At 31.8% G+C, this 27,826-nt stretch overlaps 2 protein-coding genes and 1 non-coding gene across 5 annotated transcripts; 2 read left to right on the top strand and 1 right to left on the bottom strand.

Annotated features, from left to right (window-relative positions):
* Window positions 1-17: 17 nt before the first annotated feature.
* On the top strand, window positions 18-7,718 carry LOC130803753 (uncharacterized). The gene is made up of 14 exons (XM_057667953.1): window positions 18-68; window positions 466-543; window positions 1,118-1,288; window positions 2,224-2,335; window positions 3,052-3,399; window positions 3,832-3,947; window positions 5,041-5,147; window positions 5,622-5,703; window positions 5,801-5,857; window positions 6,005-6,093; window positions 6,157-6,229; window positions 6,353-6,406; window positions 6,682-6,877; window positions 7,444-7,718. The coding sequence occupies exons 1-14, from the start codon at window positions 18-20 to the stop codon at window positions 7,716-7,718; spliced, it is 1,809 nt and encodes a 602-aa protein (XP_057523936.1).
* Window positions 7,719-8,209: 491 nt separating this feature from the next.
* LOC130804863 (kinesin-like protein KIN-14J) lies at window positions 8,210-20,267 on the bottom strand. 3 transcript variants are annotated; one of them, XM_057669488.1, is made up of 23 exons: window positions 19,889-20,267; window positions 17,661-17,798; window positions 16,789-16,970; window positions 16,539-16,684; window positions 16,282-16,380; window positions 15,520-15,763; window positions 15,156-15,211; window positions 14,986-15,069; window positions 14,810-14,887; window positions 14,640-14,732; window positions 14,520-14,549; window positions 13,213-13,554; window positions 13,027-13,108; window positions 12,844-12,939; window positions 12,586-12,765; window positions 12,336-12,442; window positions 12,066-12,244; window positions 11,402-11,566; window positions 10,808-11,061; window positions 10,541-10,704; window positions 9,423-9,919; window positions 8,915-9,012; window positions 8,210-8,553 (listed from the first exon to the last, which is right to left on the bottom strand). In XM_057669488.1, exons 3-23 carry the CDS (start codon window positions 16,895-16,897, stop codon window positions 8,480-8,482), a joined length of 3,177 nt encoding a protein of 1,058 aa, XP_057525471.1. In that variant the 5' UTR covers window positions 16,898-16,970; window positions 17,661-17,798; window positions 19,889-20,267; the 3' UTR covers window positions 8,210-8,479. The 3 variants fall into 3 exon arrangements, with proteins under 3 accessions (XP_057525471.1, XP_057525470.1, XP_057525472.1); XM_057669487.1 differs by lacking the exon at window positions 17,661-17,798; XM_057669489.1 differs by lacking the exon at window positions 17,661-17,798 and having other exon boundaries at window positions 16,539-16,681.
* A 4,690-nt stretch (window positions 20,268-24,957) lies between these two features.
* TRNAV-CAC (transfer RNA valine (anticodon CAC)) lies at window positions 24,958-25,031 on the top strand. Its single transcript has one exon. It is a non-coding gene; the product is annotated as a tRNA-Val (tRNA).
* Window positions 25,032-27,826: the final 2,795 nt, after the last annotated feature.

Below are 27,826 nucleotides of genomic sequence, written 5' to 3'. Positions count from 1 at the left end.
CCATCTGTTCCATTGTTATGATTTGGTTTGGGTTTGTTTCCACCATTGTTACAGGTAAGTTTTTAAGGGTAAAGGATGATGCTGAACAAAGGTTAATCCCAGATTAAACCTTACAGCTCTGATACCATGAAGAATTAAAGAAAATTGATTTTAGGGTTTAAAGGAATACTGTTTTGTATTAATTTTCTTTATAATTACAACCCTAATTTATACAAAATCTATGAACTAATTAAGGTAATACAAAGCTTGGACAATCAGACATTCCCTTAATACTTTGAACTATTTTGAGTAACAAAATCAGAAAAATATTCCACAAATCAGAAAAATATATTTCCACAGTTTCATTTAAATTTTTTTTAATCTCACTTATAAATTTATTTCTTTATCTTAATTACGGGAGTAATTTGATGGAACAAAGAAAGTACTTATTAATTATAATATAACTTCTTTTTTTTTGGGACCAAGTATGGAGATATAGATTGTGTGGAAATCAATAAGCAGCTTTCATTGGACCATCCTTTACTTAAGAATCATTCAATACAGGTATTTTAAAAAATATATTTTTTCGTGCTTGAGTTAAATATATAATGGAAATTTGTTATTAATACACCTAAATTGTTTTTTATTCTCTTATGTTTCCGGCACACAAGTAGAGAAAAAATTTATCACCGTCTTTATTCTTATATAAGGATGTTAATGATGTCCATTTTTCAAAAAGAAAACGCGAGAACGGATGAAAATCCACATTAAGTATCTCCTCAGATTACGTGCCACGAAAATAGTAGAATGAGTATTTAGTTCGATTAAAATTTCTCAATACATTTACAATCAAAAAGGAGGAACAAAGGTTAAAGGAAGAAGAAGATTAAGTAGTATGTTCAAAGTTAATACTACCAAAATAGTTGGGTGTATTATGAGATAATCAATCAATAAGTCTATTTTGAGAATGAGAGGATGTTTCATGTGTGGAATAATTAAGTGTGTTAATAACAAATTTTCCTAAATTTAATTCACATTATTGGAGAATAATTAAGATAATTTTAATTCTCTAATAAATTACTTTCATCATATTAAACCAAATTTCAAAGAGTCAAAGCAAACATTACAAAATAAATAGGCAATCAAAAGTTGTAGCAGAAAGAATGAGTGTCCAATTGGAAGTGTTCCAATTAAAAGGCTTCAAAAGGAAGACCTACAAATGCAGAAATTCTCGTCATTAGCTGGAATCAAATTCTCTAAATGTTCCAACTCTATTTGCACCAATACTAATTTTCCTGAGGGACATCAAGTAAGTCACTTTATGAAAATTTTAAATTATTTTTTATTCAATCTTTTTTTTTTAAATTTACCTCAATTTGACATGTATAATTTTATTATTTAATGTCATTAATTTAAGGTGAGGTTTGACATGGTTCAATGTACTATGCAATACATTACCCTTTTTAAGAAATGCACATAATTTGATGAATTATTTTACTTGAGTTCATTATAATCCGTAATTAAAGAATTATAAATCTTTAACCCTATAAAAACAAGTATTTAGGTTTATTCATCTATGTTTACTTTTTTAGACCCGCTTTAGTCTCGTATAATGGTCGTGACCACTATATATGCATTTCTTTTTATTTAATTTAATTTTTCTGAAAAAATAAAGGAAAAATTACCATGAATAATTCAATTTGTTGCTTATTTTTCTACAATAATTACTAACTTTGATTAATCATAAATAATACCAAGTTAGAGGTTGTTTCCCTAGAATATCCCTAACATGTTAAAAATCAAAGTATAAGAGATTATATGAAAAAAAAATTTGGTAATTAAAAAAATTTGATAATTAGCTAATAAATTAAAATTGGTATTATTCTATGGAAATGACCGCCTAAGTTGGTGTTATTTATGATTAATCAAAAGGTGGTATTATTTTAAGGAAGCTAACAAAAAATTGTATTATTTACAGTAATTTTTTCAAAAATAAATTATAGTTAGTAGTTTTTTAATTTTTATTATAAGATAGATTGATGGAAGACTAGGGGCTAATTGAGTAGACCTTATCATACATGAGCAGGGGCCAAGCTAGAAAATATAAATTAATATATCCCAATTTATTCCAGAAACTTATCTCGGTTGTATGCCTACTGGACTGTCAGTATTCCTATTTCTATTCCTATTCATTTATTTTTTTGGTTATTTTAAACCATAATACTCCACTATATAATGTTGCAGAGAGACAGTGGACACAGTACAGGTTGTTTCAACTTGATATGTCCAGGATTTGTACAACTTAGTCCAAAAGTATATTTAGGCCTTGTTCTACAGCCTATATCATCTCATGGAGGTTCTCAATATTTCATTACAGTTACCATTAAACAGATAATTAATTAATTAATTAAATAGGATTATCTACTAAACATTTTCAATCTGTTATTTGGAAGTCCCTCTATTTATTAATCATTATTGGAGTATGTATATAAAAATACGACCACATTTGTTTTCATGAGGTGTTAAATTAAAATGCGATAATAGAAATGAATTTTAATTTAAATTTTCACATAAAGTGATGTGTTATTTTTATGGTAAGGAATAATGATCATTAGAGTTCTCAATCTATAATATGTTCTTTTTCATTACCTCTTGATATCATCTTTTAAGTGAATTGTAAGTTAGAGGGATCAAAATTATCACCTAACTTAAAAATAAATAAATAAATAAATAAAATAAAAATAAAAATAAAAAGGGAAAATTTTGAACTCTCAACTTCTTTTATAAAAATTATTTTCTCAGCCACTTAATCACATTATTTTACTGTAAAATGTAGATAATATTTTAATTATATAATATAACTTCAAACATTTCAAGAAATAATGAATGAGAATGAATATGATTAGGGTAAAATAAATACGACCCTAAACTAATCTATATTTCAAGTAGTTTTTAGCTAAATTAGCTTAAATTTTAATTATTTTTATTTTTCATCATTTAGTACCAACAATAAATCATGTCATTTAAAATACAAATAATATTAAAATATGCTCATGTACATTGAGGACGCAGGACCTAAATACGAAAAATTGGTGGCTATTCTATGGGACGAAGGCGTAGGATACTGGCCAAAAGAGCCATTCACTACGTTAAGTGATGGAGCAACAAGAGCTCGGTGGGGAGGAGAAATATACAGCCCGTCGACTGAGGTGACGCCGCCAATGAGAAGTGGTCATTTCCCTGAAGAAGGACCTAATAAGGCTGCGCTCATTTATGGACTTAACTTGTTTGGTTCGGAAAGTCCTAACAAAACTGACCTAAAAGTGGGTGTAAGTAAACCTGATTGTTACAAAGTAATAGATGCTGGTGATAAAGGTGGTCAATTTGGACATTACATGTTCTTTGGCGGACCACCTAATTGTAAGCTTTACAATAATGCATAAGGAAAAATTATTCAGAATAATCTCACTTATTGTCCATCTGCTGTGAATAATCTCTACTATTGATTATTTCTAATTAATTCAACCTTTATATATTATTTGCTGACAGTATCTTTTTTGCAATTAAACCAGCTTGTGTAGATAACTATTAGCTGTTATACTCACTTCTTCTTCCACTTATGCAAATTAAATAAACCATTAGTATTAACTATTAAGTACGTAACCATATATTTTGGTAACGTACGTACCAATAAATCTTCACTAGCTCACTAGATAAACGATTTGAATAAGCATTCTTCAAACCCATTAACCAATTACTCAAAGTGTTTTTTTTAAAAAAAATTTTCATTGTGTTTTGATAAAATGGGGATTTAATTCATAGATATTAAAATTATAATATTAACGTTATTAGTTTTGTTAGTAGTCACAAATTTGGTACAAGGAGTCGTAGCTTCTTCAAATGACTGGAAAATGGCTGCCAAAAGGAGACTTGACCTACTCAATAAGCCACCCACCAAGAGCTTCACCGTATGTTTTACTCTCTTCGTTTCTTTTTTTTCAGATTATATTAATGTTATCTTGATATAAATTATTATGTAGAAGTATTAATTAGTTATTACGTCCTTTTTTTTTTGGATAGCTTAAATGTTATCTCAATATTAATTATAAAAATTATAAATATTGTAAATCATTATGAACTAATTAATTATATGATTTTATTTGTTTTGATCTAAATATCATATTTAGCAAAGTTTAAACAATTAAAAATAGTTATGTTCATGTGAATAATTATACTCAAAGATAAATTGAACTCAAAATTATATTTTCGATACCGAGATATTAAAAGGATGCCTTTGTCACTCATTTTGGATTACAAAATGTGAAAATTTTTTCTCTTAAATGATGTAAAATGTGTGCAAAGAGAAGAATTTTTTTGCTTTAAAAGATATATAGAAGATAAAATATATTCATGTGAGATTTTGTACGTTGGATTTATCTTTTTTTTTTTAAAGGAACCTAATAAATGTTAAATTTATCTTATTGTATAAATAATTTGTTGTCATACACTTTAAATTATTTTTTATGATGCTTCTTTAGAGATATTAAAATTTAAAAATTAATTTATAAATTGTGAATAAGTAAAGAGTATGACTTTTTATATCTTTGTGTATTGTGAAATAGACAAAGTACGGTGACATACTTAGACTGCTTGGAAATCAATAAGCAGCTAGCATTTGACCACCCATTATTAAAGAATCACTCGATCCAGGTAACTAAACACTTTTGCAATTTTTTATTTTCTTTTTCTAAAATTCTTGAGATAACATTTGGTTTCTATTATTCTACTTAGCGTTTGGTATAAAATGGTAAAAATAAAAATAAATTTTTGATCTAATTTATTTAGAAAATTCACTTAATATGACATTTGGAGGTATGATGTGATGTAAAAATAAAAATAAATTCACTTATTATTCTGTGGCGTCAGTTGGAGGTATGATGTGATTGGTAAGGTCGTGAACCCTACAAAGAACTTTGAAGAGGGCGGCCCAAGAGTGATACATGCCGGCAGTGTCCAAGGTAATCGGAATAAGGGATTTGACATTTGTGATGGCAAATGCAGGGTGGTATTTTGGAGTGTCGGCCATTGAAGTATTGCAGCGGAAGAAGCTTGGGCAGTATGAAGAAGAAGATGAATATGGTGAGGAACGTAGAGGACTATGATACCATGTAAGAAGATTCTTCCTGTATTGATTTTCGGTTTTGTCAAATAATATACAAAAATTACTGAGTTAAATTCGGCAACTCATAGCGCTATTCTAGGCTAGGATTATGCTGAGAATTATATACTTACTAAACATGATTATCTACCATAATTACATAGTCAAAGAATATATGTGTGATATATTCTAACAATGACGATGCATATATGATCATGTTCATCCTATTCTAAGTTATTTTTTCTTTTAAAAAATTATTATATTCTAATATATTATCACTGAAAAATCAAAGTGTTACTTGTTGATAATGAAAATTTTTGAAAAGAATAAAAAATTTAAGGACAACAACCTCATTAGTATATAAATGACCTAACATGTTTCATGAAAATTAAAGCTAGCTACAAATCAATTTTATTAATAAATATATTGTCAATATTAATTTACAAATTATGCAATTTACATATAGATGAAACCTAACTTGAAGAACACTAGCAAAGGAAAAACATGGAATGGTCATATCATCATCCTATCCAGTGTATCCCGCTCATAGAAAAACTATGAACAGGGTATGAGGAGGGAAGGACGGTGGTAATTCATACCCATAATTAGAAAGATCCAACTGGAAGATCTTGCATTGCTCGGAAAACTTCTCATCCTTCTTAGGGATCAAATTTTCGGCTAATTATTCTGCCAACTCATCATTTAACCCAAATGATGCCGGTTCTGGACACTTCTAAAAAATAATTTTATACTTAATTATACTCCATAATTTTGTTGTTTATAAATAAAAATTTACAAAATTAAATTTTTTAATTATATTATTGTTTTACTAGTGTTTTAAACATTCGACTATAATTGTTTTTACAGACTGCATTTATGGTAGCGGAAGTGAACAACTTAGGAGTCTCGGGCACTATTAGTGCATGGGGCCCTCAAGTTACACCCGTTCACCTATAGTATTTTATAACCTACTAAATTTATGTAGTTTTATTTTATATGTTTAATTAATAAAATTAAAGTCACATTTACAACTATGTTTACGTTGCAAGCGATGATGGTTCAGTTACTAATGGTATTGTAGCAGGTTGGACGGTATGTAAATTTTGAGTAATTCTAGTGATTGGGTTTCAATAATTTTCGCGTCAGAGTTTACGTACACAATCATTATTATTTAATTGTTAGTTTCTTAACTATTAGTGTGAAAAAATATGTCAGGTTTATCCTTATTTATACAAAGACAACTTAACTCGGCTATTCACCTACTGGAGCGTAAGTATATATTAATTCCAATTTTTCTTATTAGTACAAATAAGATTATAATTAAAGTGATTAATTGCATATTAATGTTGAAAATAACCATATGTGATTTCACATCGAACAATTAGATGACTAATATATAAGTTTGATGGGCTACTACTCCTATTGTTTTAAGATGGAACCTTATCGGGTTTTTGTATAGTCAATTCTTCTCTTATGCGAATCTTGTTAGATACAAGCTCATTAGTATATAAATCTTCTTTTATTGATCTTTTGAATAAATGCAGAAAGATAGTGGGAAGACTACAGGTTGTTACAATAGTGTGTGTCCAGGATTCATACAAGTTAGTCAAAAAATTCCCCTTGGCGTAGTCATACAACCCTTATCAACCTACGGGGGTCAACAATACTACATAGGCACTACCATTACACAGGTCATTTCAGTTTTTTACTTCTGCATATATTATATTATCACAAATTCTTGTGAGAGACGATCTGTTTGAGAGATTATTTTTAATTTGGTGAGTCCATTATTATTTTTTAGTTTAATTAAGCTTTAATGGGTTGGATATGAGAGACGTCTCTCAAAAAGACAATCTCTCAAGAGACTTGTTGTTCCATTATTGCTTTTTTTGAGGGAAAGATAGTTCCATGCAAGCAACAAAAGAAGGGGCAATTAATATATTTGTTGATAGACCTATCAAAACGATTGGGCAGACGGACGGGCTTCGGGTTAAAAATAAAATTAGATTAATTTTAGATTATATTATCTTTAAGTCGTGTTATATTCTGTATATTTTAATGATTAATACTCATAAATTTGTTAAAAAGAAGTAATTCTGAAATTTCAAATTATTTTTTTCCGCTCATGCAATTGGCGACAAAAAGTCTATATCGCCAACTTTGGCAACAAACATCTTTTATCGCCAATGTTGGCAATTGAGACTTTTTTTGTCGCTAAAATTAATTTTTTGAATTGGTGGCTCCTGTTCGACGTGAAGAAGTGGGATATTGGCCAAAAAAGCTATTCAACTCGTTAACAACTTAAGATTCAAAAAGCGCTGAATGGGGCGAAGAAATTTATAGCCCGCCCCAACAAACTACTCCTGCCATGGGTAGTGGTCACTTTCCTGAAGAAGGATTTTGTAAAGCATGTGTAATTTATGGACTAAACTTAATCGGTCTTGAGGAACTCCCAACTGACTCACGTCTCAAACTACTTACAAGCAACTCTAATTGTTACAAAGTAGTTTATGGAGGAGATGTTGGGGGTTACTTCGGCCATAACATGTTTTTTGGTGGACCGTCAAATTGTAAGCTTTAAGTCTGATTATTCGAATATATATTTTGTGTCATTAAATTTGCTATAAATATTTTAAAATAACAATACAATTGACAAACAAGCACCGATAAGACTTATGGGTATCAATCAACTTTGATGACATGAATCAATATTCCAACAATATTACTCAAAACTCTTATCACCCTAATGTTTCAAGTATGTACATCAAATAATACCCGAACATCAATTAATATCCGATTTATGCAGATCGGATAAACCAAATATCAGCGTTTTTTAGTTTTAAAATTGTCAATTAATATTTTATGTGTGTACTATTAAATTTTTAGCAATTTCAGTAATTATACCCATTCCAATATTATATTACACATCAAATTATTATGAAAGTCAGTTGCTACAAATTCAAAGCATTACCTAAAATATGAAAAATAAAAAATGTTGAAAATAAACAAGTCTAAAGAAAAGATATTTTTACATATTAAATATAATATATTAGATGTAAATCGTGGTGCCTCTTCAAAAGTCTAAATGCTTCAAATGCTTAAAATTATGTAGCAAATACTCCATCATAGTCCATAACTACAAATTTGTCATTTTGTCACAACACTATGATACTTCCCCAACATAATTGTACTTGTTTGATCATGAATTTTCAGGTACTATACTCAGAAGCGTTAGTAGCTAACTTAAGTAACATTTGCATACTACATTTTTTAGTCTTTATATACACTTCCTGAAAGTTAAGCATACAAGCGAAATCAAACAATACCACTATGTAACAATTTTCAGGTCCAACGTTTGGGAGGCCGAACTTTGGGCTTCAACAATGACGAGTTACTAGATACTGGTTTTTTACTGCCTGTGTAACACCACCACAAGGAAAACAATAAGTGTCAGAAGAACACAACTTTGAAATAAAAGATATGCAGAACAGTCGATAACAGCAAAAAAGCTACATGACACTCGAAACATTTTTAAGGAAAATTTATTTCATGACAAGAGCAAACATATATAGCTTTAACTGTAATTTAGATGTGCAAACAAGTATTAAGCACATTGGAGAAAAAAGGTCTTAAACTCCATTACAGTGAGAAAAAAGAGCAAAAAATTCTTCAAATGCAACACAAAGACGAAAGGGATAGCTGTTGAAAATGTGAAAATAAAACCCCAGCAATGTAGTAGCCCAAAAGATGAAATTAAATCAGTATAAGTAGACATACTTGTTACAACTTTAGAGGAAGTCTTGCTGACTGCTGACCGAGAAGACCCAATCTGTTGTTTTTGTGGAGGTTTTAGAAGTTTATTTGGTACAGCTGACCTGCAATATTTTTTGAAAAGGAGGTCAAAAACCAGAAACAATGATAACAAATGGTACAGTGAAAATAAGCACAAAGAAATATCTTAAAGAACAAGTCAGAAAAGATAATACTACTACCTATCACAAGTGACTGAACTTAAAAGTATGCTACTAGAAGTCACAAGTGATAAATCTAGCAAACACACCCAACGATTTTTTGTTAACCCTCCAGATCAGTCTTTGGAATTTTTCCTTTGCAGACACTAGAAATGTGCATTTACGATTCATTAATGGCTTCCTAGATAAATGTAATTGGAGAAGCACGAAATACCATATTTTTTGGGAGAAAAGTATCAATAAAACATGTTCAGACGTAGTGCATATGTTGATTACTAAAGCACATTGGAAATCCAACAAATAGAACGCCTTACTTTTCCACGTTTTCTGCTGGTTTTGGAACTTCCGGAAAAAGTGTGTACTCCACGATGCTGCAAATGGAACCATCGGTTTCAGTCCCCATTGAAAGGCCACTATCAGAAATATCACTTAATCTCTCTTCAGAATCCGCATCTCCAAATCCCAAGAGATCTATATCATCATTAAAATTATGAGCCGCATTCGATACTGGTGGTTCCGGATACCTCAGTATTTCATGCTGATGCTTCAGTTCTTCAACTGAATGCTGTGAACCGGCTTCAGAATGTCTATCACTTTGTTCTGAGCAATAATCTTGATCAGAAGCTGGTTTATTAGCCTGCCCAGACACTCTGTGTGACGATCGAGTTGTGCTAAAGGAATGTCTCCCAGGCGATCCCCCAAGCCTTTGAGAGCTCGCATCACGTTTCGCATTGTTGGAATTAGCCTTGCGAAGACGCAAACGCTCAATATCTTCATCTTTCCTCGCAATGGTAGCTTTCAGAGCTGTTACCTACAAAACAGTTTTCAGGGCAGTAAACTACGGTAAAAACTAATCAGATCTAAAACACGTAAAGATTCACATTCGTCAGATGCTGAATCTAAATCTTTCCTGTAAACAAGAAAGAAAAACAATATAGAAGGACGAAATCCACAATTGGCATTCACACATGTATAGGAAATTGTTTATACCCAGTGATTTTAATATTGAGATTTTCAAAACCAGAATAGCATTCTTTTACATGTGAATTGTGAAATCCCATACTGTCCAAATTTCAGCTTAGATACCACAGTATCACTCACATATGCAAGCAGGAAAAATTTTGTCAAAGATTCTCGAGTCTCGACTCTCATCCACATTTCCAGCTGTATCCTCCTTTCCAACAAAAATGTTTTTTGTGTCTTATTATCAATGCATCATGATAATTAAACTGTTTTTTTCATAATTCCAGTATGTTCTGCAACTTGACAACATTTTCCAACACAGGACAGCTCCATCATGAGAATGTACAGAAGTTATTATTTTTCTATCCTTATGACACTATACATAAGCCAGGAATGAACACGGATATAGACTTAAAACCACTTCTAACGGATTTCTACGTTATTAAAAAGAAGGAACATAGCAACAGACCTGCTCCATTAGTTCCCTAACATCTTTTCCCTCTTTGTTACTACGTGCTGCCCCCAATTCTACTCCAGAGACCCTTTCCGCAAATTTTAGAGTGCTGGTAGTTTCAGAGTAAGATTCCACATCAGGGTTAAGCTGCACAAACATTAAAGTTTTTGCTTGCCCACCTGGAATACAAGTATATAAAGGATTTGTCATGATGATTTTACTGACAAGTTACATTAGTAGAAGAATTTCACAGCAGAACACAGAATAAAATTAACTTAATACCTAGTGAACTTTGGAGAACTTGAGTAAGTTTACTATTTCTATAAGGAACATGGGAATTCTTCTGAGCTAAAGCAAATATTACATCTCCAAGAGCGGACAGCGATCTGTTGATATGTTGGGCCTCCTTCAATCTATCTCCAGTTGCTTCAGAGCGATCAACTCTTTCACTTCCTGCTAGATCTACCAGGTGAAGACAACCACGCATAACAGAATTATTCTTCAACTCCGTTCCGCGGACATGGACAGTAAGGATACTGCAACATTCAATGAGAACTTCATTAATAGTTAACTACAAAAACTGAAAAACATGCAACATTGTCTTGCATGATCAAGTTCATCTCATACTCCACACTGCTGCATAAAAGATAGAAACAAGTGTACAGGACTTTATTTAGATTCCAAATCTTGAAATCTGCAGTCAACTTTTTGTATTAATTCATTGAAAGGTAATGTCCAACCTTAGCCCAATTACAGAAGACTATTTTGGGAAATATGGTAACCATAAAAAGTATTGACTTAAACAGTAACATAGTGTATAAACAAGCAAATTAGATAATAATTTCGCCAGTACAGAATGAAATTCAGAAAAACAACCTGTGAGATCTACTACTCCTCTCATTCAGCGCCGTGGCACCTACAGCTCTGTTCATGAATCCAATGTTCATCAACTCAAGCACGTCATTTGTCGACTTAACAGGGTGCATACTCGCATCTGGGACTGCCAATCCATTAGGTTGAGTAGTGCTCCAAATCCCAAGTGTGTGCAAGTCAAGGAAAAAGTTCCAGGTGTACCAAAATAAAGACTAAATCCTCTTAATAGATTCACAACATAATCTACAAATAAAAACAATGTTGACATAAACATGCAACAAAAAAGAAAGAATAAATTACTTTGATATCACTTCAAGATTATCCTTTAGGGTCATGAGTTGAAATTTATTTATAAGAGTTTGTTACAAAAAGTTCCTCCATTTTGTGGCTAGGAATGAGCAGCAATACCTTGTTGAGGGTGGTGGAGAACTTATGAGTACTTAAAACATGGGCAACACTCAAAGGAGAAGTAATAATCAATTTGTGATGGATGGATGGTTTAAGTGCAAATATTCACAGTTTGGAGGACAAGAGTTGAAAAGAAAAGAAAGAAATTGAGTGAAATATCTCCTCTAGCAACTCACAGTACAGTAAAGATTTGTAGGATTCAAATTTGGGGATATATCGGACAATGAAAGGAAAGGAACTAAAGTGGAAGAAAGGATATCTTTTTTGTGAACCGTCACATGTAAGCAAATCTCGCACTTGTTCATTGTAGATCTCAACCATCTGAACACCAACTTCGTACATAATGGAGCTTCTCCGATTCTGTGAAATCTGGAAAAGATCATGCAAAGCTCTATAGTTCACTCCCCAGTCCTTCTTTGACGTCATATCAGGTCCAGTCTAGATAGAGAAGATGAGAGAGAACGGAATTGATGAGTAACTTCTAAATCTCATGAACGTTAACAATGTAAACAATAAAATTCAAACGTACCATAGTATATGTCTTGCCTGAACCAGTTTGGCCATAGGCAAAGATGCATACATTATACCCATCAAGCACAGATCGAATTAACGGTTGAGTGTCTATAAATACCTCCTCTGCCAAGTAATATAACAAATTCAAGTCAACTAGAGACATTATTGTATTATAGGAGAAACATCCGAATACCAATCATGAAGATAAATAAAATTATCAAACACTAGCCAGTGAAGTTGCCAAATGTAATAGAGATGTCAAAAACCTTGACTCGCTGTTGGAGCAAAGACCTTGTTGAACTTGAATAATCGGCGGCTGTCTTTTCCTGGTTTTACGGGATTGACAACGACAAGTTCTCCATTCTCACCAATGTATTCTATGGTTGTCTGCTTCTCGTTCTGCCCAGGAAGAAAGGGCCTTATTCGGCAATATACTCTAATATTTCCTGCCATAAGCAACAAATACACTGAATGAGCAACTACGGACTCAACCAAGCTCAAGAGATGATGCAAATAAAGAGTACCTTTCAAATCTTGAACCTCATTATATAATTTTCTATTCTCTGCAAGAACCATGTGGTAATTCTCTGCGGCGTCAACAAGTTCCTTGAGTTTTGTGCCTGCAGAAAATATAGATTTTGTAAGAAATGGTAGAGACTAAAGATTCGGCAGAATTTGGAACAAGTGATGTCAAAACCCATTTCTACCTAGAAATTGAAATTCAAGAGGATAGCAGTTTTGTGCCTTCATATGCTCTCTCTTTACAGAATCAAGATCCTTTCTTAACCCCTACATGAAATCATGATTCCGAGTGTTAATCACAAAAAACCACACTTAAACGTTGAAAAACAGGCAAAACATAAAGAAAATCTCATTATCTCAAAATATCAAACCTTAAGAACACTAAATTGGGAATCTACAAAGCAAGTGTAACGTAGCTCTCTATTCTTAAATTTTTGAATTTCATGTTCAAATGTTTCCTCCAGTTCATTCACTTTTTTCTTCGAAACTTGTAGATGAGACTCAAGGTCCACAATCTTTTCCTGCAACTTCGCTCTAGTTTCCTTTACTTCAGCTTCCAGTTGTGAGCAGTTTTTCTCATACGACATTTTAACCACCTCTAGCTCTTGTTTGAGTGCTCTAATCTCCACGTCACGCTCATCCCTGTCTTTCATCAATCTAACCACATCTTGATCACCATGTTTTTTCCTCTCTTCTAATTTTGTATTCTCCATCTGAAAGACATCATGAAAATGTTAATGCCATGTACTTCAATAAAAAAAAAAAAGTTTGTTGAGACAAGAAAGGGTTAAGTTGACTAAAACACTCGTGTCACCACCAGAAAGAACTTTCAAACAACACGAATAAGAATTTAGTTTCCCCACAAAATTTAAGGAAGGGATAAGGTTATAAGAAGAAAATTCCAAAAGAAAAAATAACAAAATTATTAAATCAAAGTGAAATACCAAAAACAAGACTAGGTCCGAGAAATCATTCGCTTGCTATGAGTTCACCATAAGTGATGACGAATGAATCATACACCAAGCAACTAGAATTGAAGCAATTTTCCAAAAAAATTCAACAGAAGAGGAATCTCAAGAAAATTATGACCAAACTTGAGACTAGAAACCGCAAGAGTTTGAAAAGCACAAAGTTGAACAAAAATGTCGAGTTTACATTGCTGTAGAAATGATATTTTGTTTCTTGTCCGAGGGGATGAGGAGGAAACGACTGAGAAAGCATGTTAAATCAGGAACATGTTTGCATGCTCTATAGCTTGCATGCCATCCCTGTAGCACTTTATTGCATCCATTATTCATTAAGATGGATGTTTGATCCTTTTATACCCAACATTTCAGTTTTTAATTGTTCAACTCGAATTTTTTTGGATTACTTAAGGGCTGAATTCTAAATAAAATTTAGGAAGGGATATTTCCGGACGGCATGATGAAGAGAACTGGATTTAATACGACAATGACCAATAATATGACAATGATGGCCACTACGATCTGATGTATAAAGTCCATTGGTATTCACATCATTTATACAGTTAAATATTTTGTGAATTGTTAACCTTTTAATATAAAACCAGTTGCACCATGCATGTACTAGTAGAGCTTAGAATATTCATTGACGCACAAAGCATATCCAAAAATAGTGCTATATAGAAAGCATGAAGAATGAAAAATAAAGAGCTCACCTTTATCTGCTGAAGATGCTTTACAGCAACCTAACAGAAAAATTGAAGAGGAAAACAAACTCATTCAGTTTCTTAAAACTAATAAACACTGAAAAATCCCCGACAAAATCCCTACCATACCTCATTTTCTTCAGCAGCTCCAACAGCTAGTGTTTCGAGGGCTCTCACTTTTGATTGATACTTGCCTTCACGAACTTTGCAAAGATTGTTTTGCTGCATGCAAGGGCAAAATGAAAATTTGTGCTCATAGAAATAGGTTCAAGCTCAATGAAATGATACAGGTAGCTTACAGTTTTTATTTTATCTGCTTGAATAGATGCCCGACGCTCAATCTCTCTAACAAGTTTTTTTAAAAGGCATGCTACGCGCTGGGCACAATAAATACAAAATTAAATGTCAAACCAAAATCTATAACAAGATCAACTGAGGAACATATTTTTACAAAATGTATTCAAAAAGTACGTACATGAGGGACATCTCCGCCCTTCCTTTCTAAACTTTCATCCAAGACCCTGTTCACCATGCTAAACAGCAATTGCATAGAAGCTTTCTGCACTTGTAAAGACCCACATAAAATGACAGCAGAGTCAGACTTGTATTGGTGACGGATGCTTAATAAGACATGCAGAAACTTACATCTAAGTTGTTCCACTTTACCAATTCAGAGACCTTGACATCAGGACCAAGATTACCTGGAACACAAGCCATCATTGTAGTGGAAGGATAGTAATATAATTAAACCACAAGAGATTCCTTTTTCAAATAGCAAAACCTTCATATAAAAAAAACAGTAAAAAGGTGCAAAACCTAATAACTTGTAAAATATGAACTACCATCAAATGCCACGAGGTTACATTGAATAAGAACTAGCATCAAAAGCCACAAGTAGGTTATGGTTTAAGAACTTCATCATTTCAAAATAAATAATTCTCTTCAATCGGTAATTTAAGTAAAGTGATTTTAGTGATGGACAAGATTGATCTCGAATAAGAAATCTTACCTGATAAATTAGTACTCCGGAGGACAGTTTGAAATTTTGAATCCCATGAATTTCTGCGTTTTTCTGGTCCAACCCTTGCAGAATTGTAAGAATCTACCCGGAGATTATCAGAACCATCCAAACCTTCCATATCTGGCACATACCATTTTCTTCTCACATGGTTGCGTGTTGTTTCCCCGTCGTCGTTGCAGCTGAAATTACTCTTAAGCCCCTGAAGGCACTCTAATACCTTGATCATAGATCCCTACATATTGTCCAGAACTTGCAATGGTAAAATTTACTGGGTGAAAGAAGACATAATCATGCCAGTCTCTTCAAATAAAATTTTCAGAATCAATGTTACAAAACTTCGATGAACTTATTAAACCTAACTTATTGTATTCGAAGTTGAACTGATCTGCAATGGTGAAAGCAATATTAAGTAGTTAAACTAGATTGAATATATTGAACTTTTAAAATTAGGTAAATGAAGTTAAGAGAGTAGATGACAAGGCCTTGGTCAGGACATTTCAAAGGTGCAACTAATGGCTGATTTAAAATAGACTTGAGTCCTAAGTGATCACTAACCAAGAACTAAAGCATTCCACTTAAATTTCTACCTCAAAATTCCAGTTGGTCTGATCAACAAGAGATCTATTCAAGAACAGCTACCATTCATTCAACCAATTTGCAAATTAGTTACGCTATCATTTTTGTTCAATATCACCATCCAAGTTGCACACCACAAATTAAGAAGTCCACCATAAGTGAAACAGAAAGTACCTGTTCTAAATCGGAATTTTGAAACCCAGGCAAGCCCATTTTATCCAAAGTTGACAAAAACCTTTCTATATTTGCTTGATAAGGCTCTGAACAGCCAACCTGGAGCAGCAAAAAGAGTTTAAAATATGAAAGAGTAATTCTATATTCAGGCAAAGAAAAATAACAAAACAGTATGCCTGCTCATCCAACCCCCTCCCCTCTCTTAAAAAAGATAAAAGTACAAAACACTAAAATTGAACATGGAAATACCAATTTACCATTTCAACTGCTCCAGGTCTAAATCTATTCAATAATTGACATAAAGCAGTTCCATCTTGCAAGTAAACTCTTAAGTCCTCAAGGGAAGAATCTGCTGGGACATTCAAATCAGGGAGTTGCCCATTCAACCACTCTATAGTATCTTCTGAAAGAAAATAAGAGTAGGTATGCACAGGAAAACAGGTAAAACATCCCATAGTGGATAAAAAAAAATAGTTGCAAACAAAGATAATGGTATGACTGTCATACCCTTAATCACACTATAGAGACTTTCAGTTTCTTTAGTTCCATTGCATGCTCTGGCATCAATAATTGACATCCCATTCTCCCCCAAGTGTTTTTGTGTTTGCAAATCCATCAGAGAAGTTATATAATCCTTGTTCTTTAAGCAGTGACTACCGTAATAATCACATGAAAATCATGGCAGGTCCCTAATAATGAACAAACAAATTTTCATGTCAGTATTTGCAAACAAAGGTAGCATTTATCTTCTTGGTATGGACTGAACAGTCAAAAATGGACCAAGAACTAAATGAAAAGCAACACTTAAATCAGGATTCAGTTACACAGCATTATACTTAATTATGGTTTCATGTATCAAACCATTTTGTAAAACAAGTTTTAACTCCCAAGGTTGTGGTCTACATCCAGTAGATCCTCATTTCACTTTTGAGGAGTACCACTAGACATAGTTTACAATTAAAGTTGGGAGGACGAAGCATACTACAACAATTAAACAACTTAACCATTTATAGGATGGCACTCCTATCTTAGCACATAACAAACAAGCATAGACGTGGTTAATAGGTAGATCACAAAGGACTAAAAAGAAAATCAAGGAGGTGAAAACCACCAATAATAAATAATACAACAATGGCAGAGCCAAGATTGGGGTTGGTCACACCAATAAATTATGACTTTCAAATTTGTGCCTCCAAAAACACTAGTTTTAGCTTACGAGTTACGAATGAGTATCAGATTATCACAAACAACTCAACTAAGCATGGTAAAAATTAAGAACAAAATTGTGGTTGTAGACCCACTTAGTTGGTACTTGGTACTTGGTACTTCTAAATCTTAGATGGTAACTCATATTGGTATTTCAATAATTGTCTTTGAACCTTTTGAAAAAGAAGAGGTGATCATGCCTAGTTTCCTCTTGGAAAGCCAAAGATCAAATCCTAGTGAAGGCATTAGTGGGGAAGGTGTTCTTGTTGTAAGGTCCCACGCTATGGGAGAGTAACCAAGAGGTTAATTACCTGCCAAAAAAAATCATAAATGACAAATTACTATTTAATGCTCAACTTTATATCCCTTTGACAACTCCCCCAGGCCCCCGATGACTATCGCAGGTACCATTGGTTTTCCATCATAGATGTCTCCACATATTTTCTCACAAGAGAAATAAATCCTTCATTCGAACCTCAGGTTGACATGGCATACATAGGTTATTCAAAGATCTTTTTATTGTTATCACCTCAAATCTATTTGAGCATTTAATAAAATTTTGAATAGGTGGACTTTACCTGTAATATGGCATCGCTGAATAAAAAAGAAAAGGCACTAAAGTTTCTTTTTGAACGATGAATGCGGAGGGTAAGCAAGGATCCATAATAAAGCATGGTTTGAAATGAAAATAAACGCCTAATGATTTGTAGATATGTCAATTTTGGAAGGTAAAATGGTCGTCTAAGTCCATTTTTTAAGAGAAAAACAAGTTTTAGATAAAATCCAATGACACATCATTTATAAAACAGGTTAAGAAATAAGAATTAGCCATTTAAGTTTAAATGTCCTTTATGCTCAATCCCATGGCCATAATCTTATTTTCTCATGATTGTGATCATTTATATTTTTCTTTATGTTCAAGTGGATTTGGATTGTATACACTCTAACGTATTGTTGTTGATACAAGTTTTCGAAAAGTGTATGCAAGCAACCACAATCCATGAGTCAAGGTTTGGCTACCAAACAGCTACATTTTTGCTGCTTCATTATGTTGATTCATTGGTTGTTGCCTGATCATTACTTATTTTTATTAAACTATTATTTAACTATGATTTTGAAGGACTATAATTTTTAATTTAGGTTTGTAATTGCCTCCTCGTGTGAAATGTTTTTGCTTTTATAAGTGGACCATATGAACGAGAGCTACACTTTGTCCTTGGAGAGATGAACATTGCTTCACATGAAGAGATATTTCTGTCGAGATTTTTGTTTTGTCTAAGTTTCTTGATATTCCTTATCTTCCTCCAATGTGGCTTAATTAATATTGGATTAGGTAGCTCAACCCTTGCATTAATTGGTTTCAAGTTCATATCTGAGCTCCTTAGTCCATTATTCTTACTTTATGTTTATGCTACTAAGCTTTGTTCTAGATCATGGGAGATTCACAAAATTATTTTCACATCCATCTTATTTCGAACAAAGATAAGCACAAAAGCCCTCAAATCCTTATATTTGCACTCAAAAGTAGACCTCAAAACTAGCTCCAAAACCCAACATTCAAAATATAGCTATCTGAAACAACCAACCAAACCAGCAACTATATTACACTCACAATTTGTTTGGATAACAATGAAGGAGGGAAAGAAAAGGAAAAGAAAGGGATAGAAGCAAAAGAAAGAGGAGAGAATAATAAGAAAAAATTTCCTCTAAGGTAAGGGAAAGGAAAGAAAAGGAAGAGAATGCCCATTTTCCTTTTAAATCTTTTCACTTTTGGAGATACTTGTCCATTAACAAAATTAATGAATTAAATCCCATTCAAATTCCTCTCTTCCAAGTCCTTCCCCTCCAAAATTGTTATCCAAACAAAGGAATACATCCCTCTAAATCACACCATTTCCTTACCCTCCAATTCTCTCTATTCAAACATAGTGTCAGTGTCTTCATTTCAGCTCAATTATCACCACAATAAACTTCCATAGCTAAATCCACTACAAGATTCGACTACCCTATGAACATCAGCTAATGATCAGCAGACGGATGTCGAATGTACATTTAATCAAGAAAGTCCACCAAGGCTCATCTTTTGGTCCAATGCAATATGCATCCTCAAAAATGCACAAATCAAAGCTTTGTCACAACTAAATCTTAGCTTAAAACAACCATCTACAATCCTTAATTCTCAGTCTCTACGTCAATAACAAAAATTAAACCTAATTAAATCATCACATTCACAGTTCAACCTTCAATTCCAATAATCTAAAATCCAAACTCGACAGATCCATCAACATAACTCACAACAAAAACAGTACCAATTCAACCACAATTCAATCAACAATTAACATTCATATAAAAAGTCAAAATTTTTAAAACCAAAAAAAATATATATAAAAAGAAAGCGTACCTGGTAAAAAATGAGGAACAAATGGAGAAATGTAGGAAGAAAGAGAGAGAGAAAAAATAGAAGGAAATGGAAGCAAAGGTTTCAGATCGGTGCTTGGAAAACCCTAAATGTTTCTTTAATTTTCTCTCTCTTAATCTTCTACTTTTTCTGTGTTTGTTCCTGAAAGATGAAAATGAGAAATGAAAATGGCAGGCTTTATTATTTGGGGGATATTTCTCTTTCTTCTTGTATGTCGTCCTTGTGTCTTGTTTTCCTGCAATGAAGGAAGGATAGATGGATGGATATTGGAGTGTTTGAATTTTAATTCAAAAATTAAAGTATGTTGATGTAATTGTCGAATAAAAAAAAGGTAAATGATGGAGGTTTGATTTTAGTGGGGCCCTGTAAGTCCGTATTTGGAGTCACGTTCCCGCCTATTTCACATACCCACAATTCACAAAGTACTCTCTCACTCGTCCTTGTTCTCTATAATTTTTTCGCTATATTCTTTCCTTGAATTCTATTTATGCAAGATATTGGGTTGATGACTTTAACCATAATTTTGATAAAGTACCCTTTTTTAATATTATATGATGGATTGAGAGTAGAGAAGGACTGGGTGAAAGATCGAACTCATGTTTTAGTTTGGTGAAAGCGATATTTACTTCAACAAAAATAATATTGTGTTTGAATTTGTCATTGGATCTTGAAGTTTGGTCTTGATTTTTTTTCTCAATATAATACTAAATCGAAACTTAATTCTAACTTTACCTAATATTAAACTTGATTTACGCTTCTATTGTCATAAACCTACCATCCATCCTGTTGAGTCCCGTCCAAGACAGGATATGGAGATGATAGGAAAAAAGGCAGACCAATACCCTCATCATGAGCAGGTATCGAAGGGACCTCCTCAACTCAAGTATCACTAGGTCCATGAGGTCCCTTTAAAGGAAAAGCCTGCAAAAGAAAACAAAAAGGGCAGAATGCACAAAAATATATGTACACAACACCACCCAAGAAGACAAAACAAAACAAACTATACGCAGAAAAAAACAACTAAGACAAAATAATAATAATAATAATGAGCCTTACGTACATGAATTTGACGTCTTCAACTACTCTCATCCCAATCAAGTCCTCTTATAGGTGCAATTCACCTACTCCTTCCTAGTTTATTCCTCCCACGTTTTATTAAGTCTTTTTAGACCTCCTTTATTATAGATTGTGATGCTTTTCACTCTTCTTATTTGTGCACCTCTAGATTTCCTTTGCACATTACCAAACCACCTCAATCTACCTTCATGCAAATTTGTATATATTGGAGTGACCCTTAGCTTCACTTTAATAACCTCTTTCCTAATCATATCTATCGTTGGGTGATGCACATCCATCTTAGCATGTGCATCTCCTCAACTTCCAACTTTCTATCATGGGTTTTCTCAATGGCCCAATATTCCCTCCCGTTTAGCAAGACTGACCTTTATTGCTACTTGATATGTCATATTATTCATTCGCATTTTATTTTACTATAGTTTCTAAGTTCTACGTGTAGTAGCATTGTAGTTTCACAAATTCTCAAATGAGATGGTGTTAAGTGAGATATCTCTATTTAACTGGTTCAATGTACACTTTTAATACTTTAAAATGAATAAATAATCACTTACAATCTTAAAGTGATCAATTATAATATTAAAGTTATTGTTTTAATCACTTACAATTTAAAGTGATCAGTTAGAAAAATATGTTAATTATATGAGTCCATCTCATAACAGTCTAATATTACAACACTAGCTGTTATAGTTTAATTGTGTTACTTCATGTAGTTTCTAATGTAGTACAACACCGTAGTAGTCTATCATTTAAAAAACTATTTTAATAATCTATTGAAGGTAAATTGAAATTATTGAAATATTAGATAGATTTATGTGTAAAGCACGTGTATTATAAATATTTACTGATATAATTATATAATATTATTTTATAATATTATTTCATATAGAATATAAACTTAATCATTAAATCTTTGTATTTTTTATAATAATATAATCATCAAAGTGAAGAAATAATTTATTATATCATTATATTAAAACATATATGTGAAAAAATAGACAAAAAATACCATCAATCAATAGAAAATTATCATGTTGATTATCATTAAGCTATATTGATGAAATCATAAAACCCAAGTAGAAAATGCCCGTCAATAATTTTTATTAAATTTTAATGACTACAATTTTAATGTTCAATAGAATACTGTATTATTTAAATTATTTCTTTAATAATTTCATCATTGAAAGATTATAGATTTTCCTTCAATATATTATATTTTAAGTTAGTTTGTAGCTTTTATCATGTATGATTAATTATTAAAAAATTTAATGTGAATCATAAAATATATAAATTGAATATAATATATTATAATATAATTTTTGAGCTTAAGACTTAAGATCGTGTGTATGAAAATAGAAAATTAATATTTATTTTTGTCTTTTTTTGGTTGGATCACTTCTGTTTTGATAACGATTTAATGAACCAAGTTTTAATTTTCTTCATGATTTGGAATAAAAAAATTTATCGGTTTACATAAAAAATATAGTATATCAATATATCACATATCTTTACAGCTAATGAACAAATATTAAATGTTTTAATGTGTTAATTATTTCTTTAAATATGTGGTTAGTATAATAAAATTTCATGTCAATGATAGAAAATAGGTGGGAAAATTTTTAATGAAGGTGTGACACGTTATTTAAGTCATTTTTTCATTAGTATATTTTACTATATTATATTTTATTGATTATTGATTGTACTCCATCTGACCCGGTCTACAGTCTCAATAATTTTATCAATACTGTTCGGTCTCGCTCCGGTCCGAAGTAGAACTGTGCACAAGAGTACATGATTAGGGTTTCACTTTATTAAGACGTCATATAAATGGTGGATCATCATGCTTCACAGATTCGTTCGCCCACGCCTCTTCTACTTTGGCGTTCCTAGTAAGCTATCTATTCCAGTTCCCCTTCTTTTCCCACTCTTTTCAATTTCTCTGTACTACTATTTAGCATTCATTACTTGTATATAAATGATTGTTTATCCATCTAAACAATTCCTGTCTCACTTTGATTCATTTTCACGCATAACCATTGCAATTTTAACTATTGTAAATTCTCACTTTTACACAGCCATTTATACAACTCAAGTCTTAAAGGTACGTTCTGTTGAAGTTACATTGCACAATCAACTCGAAGCTCAAGCCCATCAGAACTTAAGCAGAAGGGATGAATATACTTTGTAGTGGGTCAAGTTCAATTGTGCCCGTACAAGCCTTTTTCATTAACAAGGCATGGCTTGATCTGAGCTGGCCCATTTTCATTTGAGTCCGTACTGCCTGTATCTGGCATGTTGTACAAGTTTAGTTGTATGCATCCGATTCCTCTAATCCTCATGTTTTTCCTTTGCTCTAATTGATAATGTCAAAATTGTAAAGATCTTGCATTTTTGACAGAGGAGCTTGTGTTTATGTGGTTCTATTTCTTGGATACCTGTTTGTTTCTACCAAGCCAATGGCTCTCAGAGTTGAAGTTGTGAAGCAAAACAAGCTCTCGGTTGATTGTTCGTTTTTTCACCTTTTGGCTTTGTCTTACTAGTCGTTCAAATAGTCAAAACAACCTATCTGGTAAATGTCATGCAAGTTAGTTAAGTTGGCTCTTAAGTCAATGGAATTACTTGGACAATTTTTTTATTGACTTTTTGCTTATTGATACAAGCATTTGGCAAATATCTCTGAAGTCTTGATTCCCTCCACAAAAATGGGACAACGGAGAACTTGGATTCATTTTTTTGATCCAATCTGAATATATATTTGAAATCAGACTCTTATGACTAGTGAAGAGTGGAACAAAGACACTTACTAGTGCACTTTGAAAGAGGATGTGATGATCTCGAGTCTCAACTTACGAGTTCACATTAGATTGAGCTCTACATCGCAACTACGCAAGTTAACAAGTAGAGCTCAATTTATTATACTTTGCATGTCGCTGCACTTTGAGTGTTCAAAAGGAACCAACTCATTCTGATAAAATTTAATTGATAGTTGAGGGCTTGAGGCTATAGTTTACGCATTTTCACATGCAACTTTTATGGCTAAAATATGAATGCAATACATGCCCTCTTCATATTTGGTGTAATATATTTCACTTTGAATTTGAGGGGTGGATGAGATTCGAACTCATTACTTCTTGTTAGTTGTCACGTTGGCTTATATACTATATTTAGGGATTCCATCCAAAAACTTAAGCTGATGGTTAAGGTCTCGAGATATCTTATACTCCCTCCAATTCACTACTAATGTCCCATTTGCTTTTTTAACACTATTTATCTCTTACTCTTAATTTGTATTTTATTATTAATCTGTAATTTAAAACATAGTCAAGTGAGCTCTTGTTTGAATCGTCTCAATGCAAAGATTATTTATATTAAATTTTCATAATTTTTAATTATGCACAATTAGAGATATTAAGAATTGAATAAGTGCATTGGATAGAGTACAAAAAGCAAATAGGACATTAGTAGTGAATTTGAGGGAGTATACTCTAAGAAAGTCGACTTTTGGATCAATTGCATGATGGTATTGGCCTATTGGGTGATTTTAGAACTAGGTCATGTTTGTATTGGAGTATATAATTATAGGCAAAAAAAAGTCAAACTAAGAAAATAATGTTATCGGAGTAGAAAACTTAGACAATATGTTGTTCTCAAAGGTAAGAAATAGGTGTAAAGTGACGGAGAAGAATAAATAAATCATTAGTATTCTCATTTTGAGGTAAATATTTACCAAGGGAGACGAAGAAGAAGTATTTTCTCCCTTTTTTCTCCAAAATAAAGTTAATCATTTTTTTTCTTAATCTTTTTATACCATTATATTTTTTATTATCATTTCAAATTTACTTCTACTTACTTTTATTTGTATTGTGTACCCGATACACAATACTTTTTGTAATACAAATGATTTTATTTGCTGATTTGAACAACTCCCTTGAATGATTTCTATTTCTAAAAAAACGCATTTATACATCACAGTTTCGGTCTGGGTGGTGTAGTTGGTTATCACGCTAGTCTCACACACTAGAGGTCCCCAGTTCGAACCTGGGCTCAGACAGAAATTTTTTCAAGTGTATTATCTCTTGCCTTTTGTGTTGGTTTGGTAGAATTAGAAAAGAACAATTAAGAATGAGTTTTATTAAGTAAGGAGTAATAAGAAATTCTTAAATTTTGGGTTATTCTGAAGTAAATCGCTACAAAAAGTTTAAAATAAAATAAAAATTTAATATTAAATTTTATTTGAGATTATTACTACATGCCTTGAAATATTTATATTTTGTGCTAATATTTAATTTTTTTTATGTTATTTGCTATTTTTAAACATTTTTCTTTTACATTCTTTATTTTCTTATTAATCAAAAAATAAACGGATCAAATCTAATATTATATAATCAATGACTGAAATGTAAAAACTATGCTGATTAGCTTTAAAAGTCAACCACTATATAATTACCTCTTAAATTATTTAGAAGTAGAAAATTTGGGATACTTTTTGTGATGTAGTCATAACTCATATAGAGCTTGTAGTTTGGAGAGCTAGGCGGTAGGCCGGTAGCTAAACTCAATTTTCGGAATAATGTTTTTCAAGTATACTATTCTGGTCGGTTTAACTTTTATTTCCTCTATATCCATAGTAAAATATAACATATTTTTATACAAGTAAACAATAAAGATAGAGGACATTAAAATTATTTAGATAGGATTAAAAAAAAGTGTGGATAAAAAATTTAAAAAGTAGTGGATACATTTTTCAAAATAAAAATAAGCCCTTTATTCATGTAAATAAAAAGTGCTAAAAACGAGCTTTACACGAACCCTTTTTATTAAACTTTTAGCTTGAATTATGATAACTTATTATATAGGTGTAGATTATAATAGTCAATAATTTGATTATAATTGACAAAAATAAGTGATTAAATCTTAAGACATTTATTCAATATGACATATTTCTTTCAACGAAAATTTGAAAGCACAAAGCTATAAACGGGCTGCGCCAGGTTGAAGCACACGACGGGCCTGATGCATTTAACTTAGAGGTGATCAAACACCGGGCTGGGCCGGGCCGGGCCGGGTGGAAAAAACTGCCATTGATGCGGGCGGGGCCAAAGTGTGGGCCTAAAAGTTTCTGCCCAAATCCGTAATATGCGGGCTTGCGGGCTTTTTTATATATTATTTATACAATTAAACTAAAATTAAAATATTATTTTTTCCGTTTCGAATTAATTGCAACTTAGAAAAATGTCATTATTAATACTTTACTCTTAATTTTTGTTTAATTTTTTTTTATTTATAAGTTGAAATATAATTAAGTGATATCTTGTTTGATTCATTTCATTGCAAAGATTATTAATATATAACTTTTGTAATATTCATTACATATAATTAAGAATATTAATAATTGAATTACTACATCAAACTTCATAACAAATAAAATATTGCAAGTATTTTGAAATGGAAGAAGCATCCGTGTTTTTATCGAGTCAAATAGAGTCATATTTAATTTGAATAATTAAAAATTTCGGGACGGGCCGGGCAGCGGGCCAAATGTCAATCACAAACCCGGCCCAAAAAAATTCGGGCCACTTACTTTCTGCCAAAACCCGCCAATCGGGCCATATTTTGGTGCCCCAAACCCTCACTTTTTCAGGCCAAATCGGGCCGGCCCACCCATGATAAGGTCTAATTTAACTCCGTTTTATTTTTGTTTGAAACCAATTCCGACCCATTTTATGTGAATCTGACACATCCTTTTTTAAAATAATGTACCAATCGCTCTCGGTCGCATTTTATTTTCAATTTATAAATTCAAATAAAATCAAATTGTGTTTTGCTTGATTTGCTTCTATATAAATTTTACTTACCAAAAGACTGTTAGAATTTTGATTTCTTTCGTCCCTCGCACAAAAGTACAATACATTAATGTCACTCAAACCACGTTATTTTTCTAGTATTTACCATATTTAATTATCTTTTGATCCTATTCACACTTCTTTTTTTTTTTTTTTTTTGAATTTTCATATGGTAACTTTAGGGTGTGTTTGTTTAGAGTAACTTTAGTAATTAGATGACTTGTTATAGTAAATTTTATTTTTTAAAAAAAATTAATTAAAATAAAATGTCAAAAAAAATATTAATTTTTTTTATTCTTTATCATTCAAAATTTTTTACCTAAATTTTTTAAATTATTGTCTAATTTTACATTAATTTTCAATTTACTTTTTAGGTTATCTACTATAGTTGATCATTCGGTTACCCCAATTTACTATACCCCTAAATTTGAGATTATTTATGGTGAATCAATATGTGAGATTATAGGAAAATAAAAAAAAATTGACAATTTTTTTTAATACTCTTTCCCAAACCTTAAATAACAATTGTACCTGTTAGAAAATTCTATGGGACATCAAGAGTATAATTTAGTCACAGATCATGAAGATGACATAGGGTAAGTGAGGTTAACCATTTTGCCTAATTTTTAAACTTTGCCATCCTTTTTATTATATTGTCATCCTTTTCTTAATAAAATTACTAAAATGCCTTAAATCTATTTTTAATTATAAAATCAACCATTATTATTACTAAATTAAATATTTTAATAAAAATTAAATTAAAATAAAAAATATTTATATTAAAAAAGAAAATGATTTTTTTGAAATCGAAAAATAAACCTAATCAGACGTATTGTGTTGAAATTTGATACATAATCACTCTTTTGGGTGAAACTTTTGATAGGAAAATCGCATTACTGCAATATTTGCGGCATTAGAACCTAGACTTCAATATCTTTCCAATGATATATTATATGCCCAACTCCGATAACCGAGCGAGAAATGACGATCATTTAAAGTTTGT

The sequence above is a fragment of the Amaranthus tricolor genome, chromosome 17, assembly GCF_026212465.1.
Source record: "Amaranthus tricolor cultivar Red isolate AtriRed21 chromosome 17, ASM2621246v1, whole genome shotgun sequence".
In the NCBI taxonomy this organism is placed as follows: Eukaryota; Viridiplantae; Streptophyta; class Magnoliopsida; order Caryophyllales; family Amaranthaceae; genus Amaranthus; species Amaranthus tricolor.
The sequence above is the reverse complement of the archived record's forward strand: the minus strand, read 5'-3'. Positions and strand labels throughout refer to the sequence as shown.

Bases quoted from the DNA above. Each gene is read 5' to 3' on its own strand.
- LOC130804863 (XM_057669488.1), bottom strand. From the start codon at position 16,897: ATGGATTTGCAAACACAAAAACACTTGGGGGAGAATGGGATGTCAATT. The intron at 12,443-12,585 runs GTTTTTGACATC...ATTACTTGGCAG, and splicing joins TGCTCCAACAGCGAGTCAAG to AGGAGGTATTTATAGACACT. The intron at 11,062-11,401 runs GTTGTTTTTCTG...TGAATGTTGCAG, and splicing joins AGGAGTAGTAGATCTCACAG to TATCCTTACTGTCCATGTCC.
- LOC130803753 (XM_057667953.1), top strand. From the start codon at position 18: ATGATTTGGTTTGGGTTTGTTTCCACCATTGTTACAGGTAAGTTTTTA. The intron at 544-1,117 runs GTATTTTAAAAA...CAAAATAAATAG, and splicing joins TTAAGAATCATTCAATACAG to GCAATCAAAAGTTGTAGCAG. The intron at 1,289-2,223 runs GTAAGTCACTTT...ATAATGTTGCAG, and splicing joins ATTTTCCTGAGGGACATCAA to AGAGACAGTGGACACAGTAC.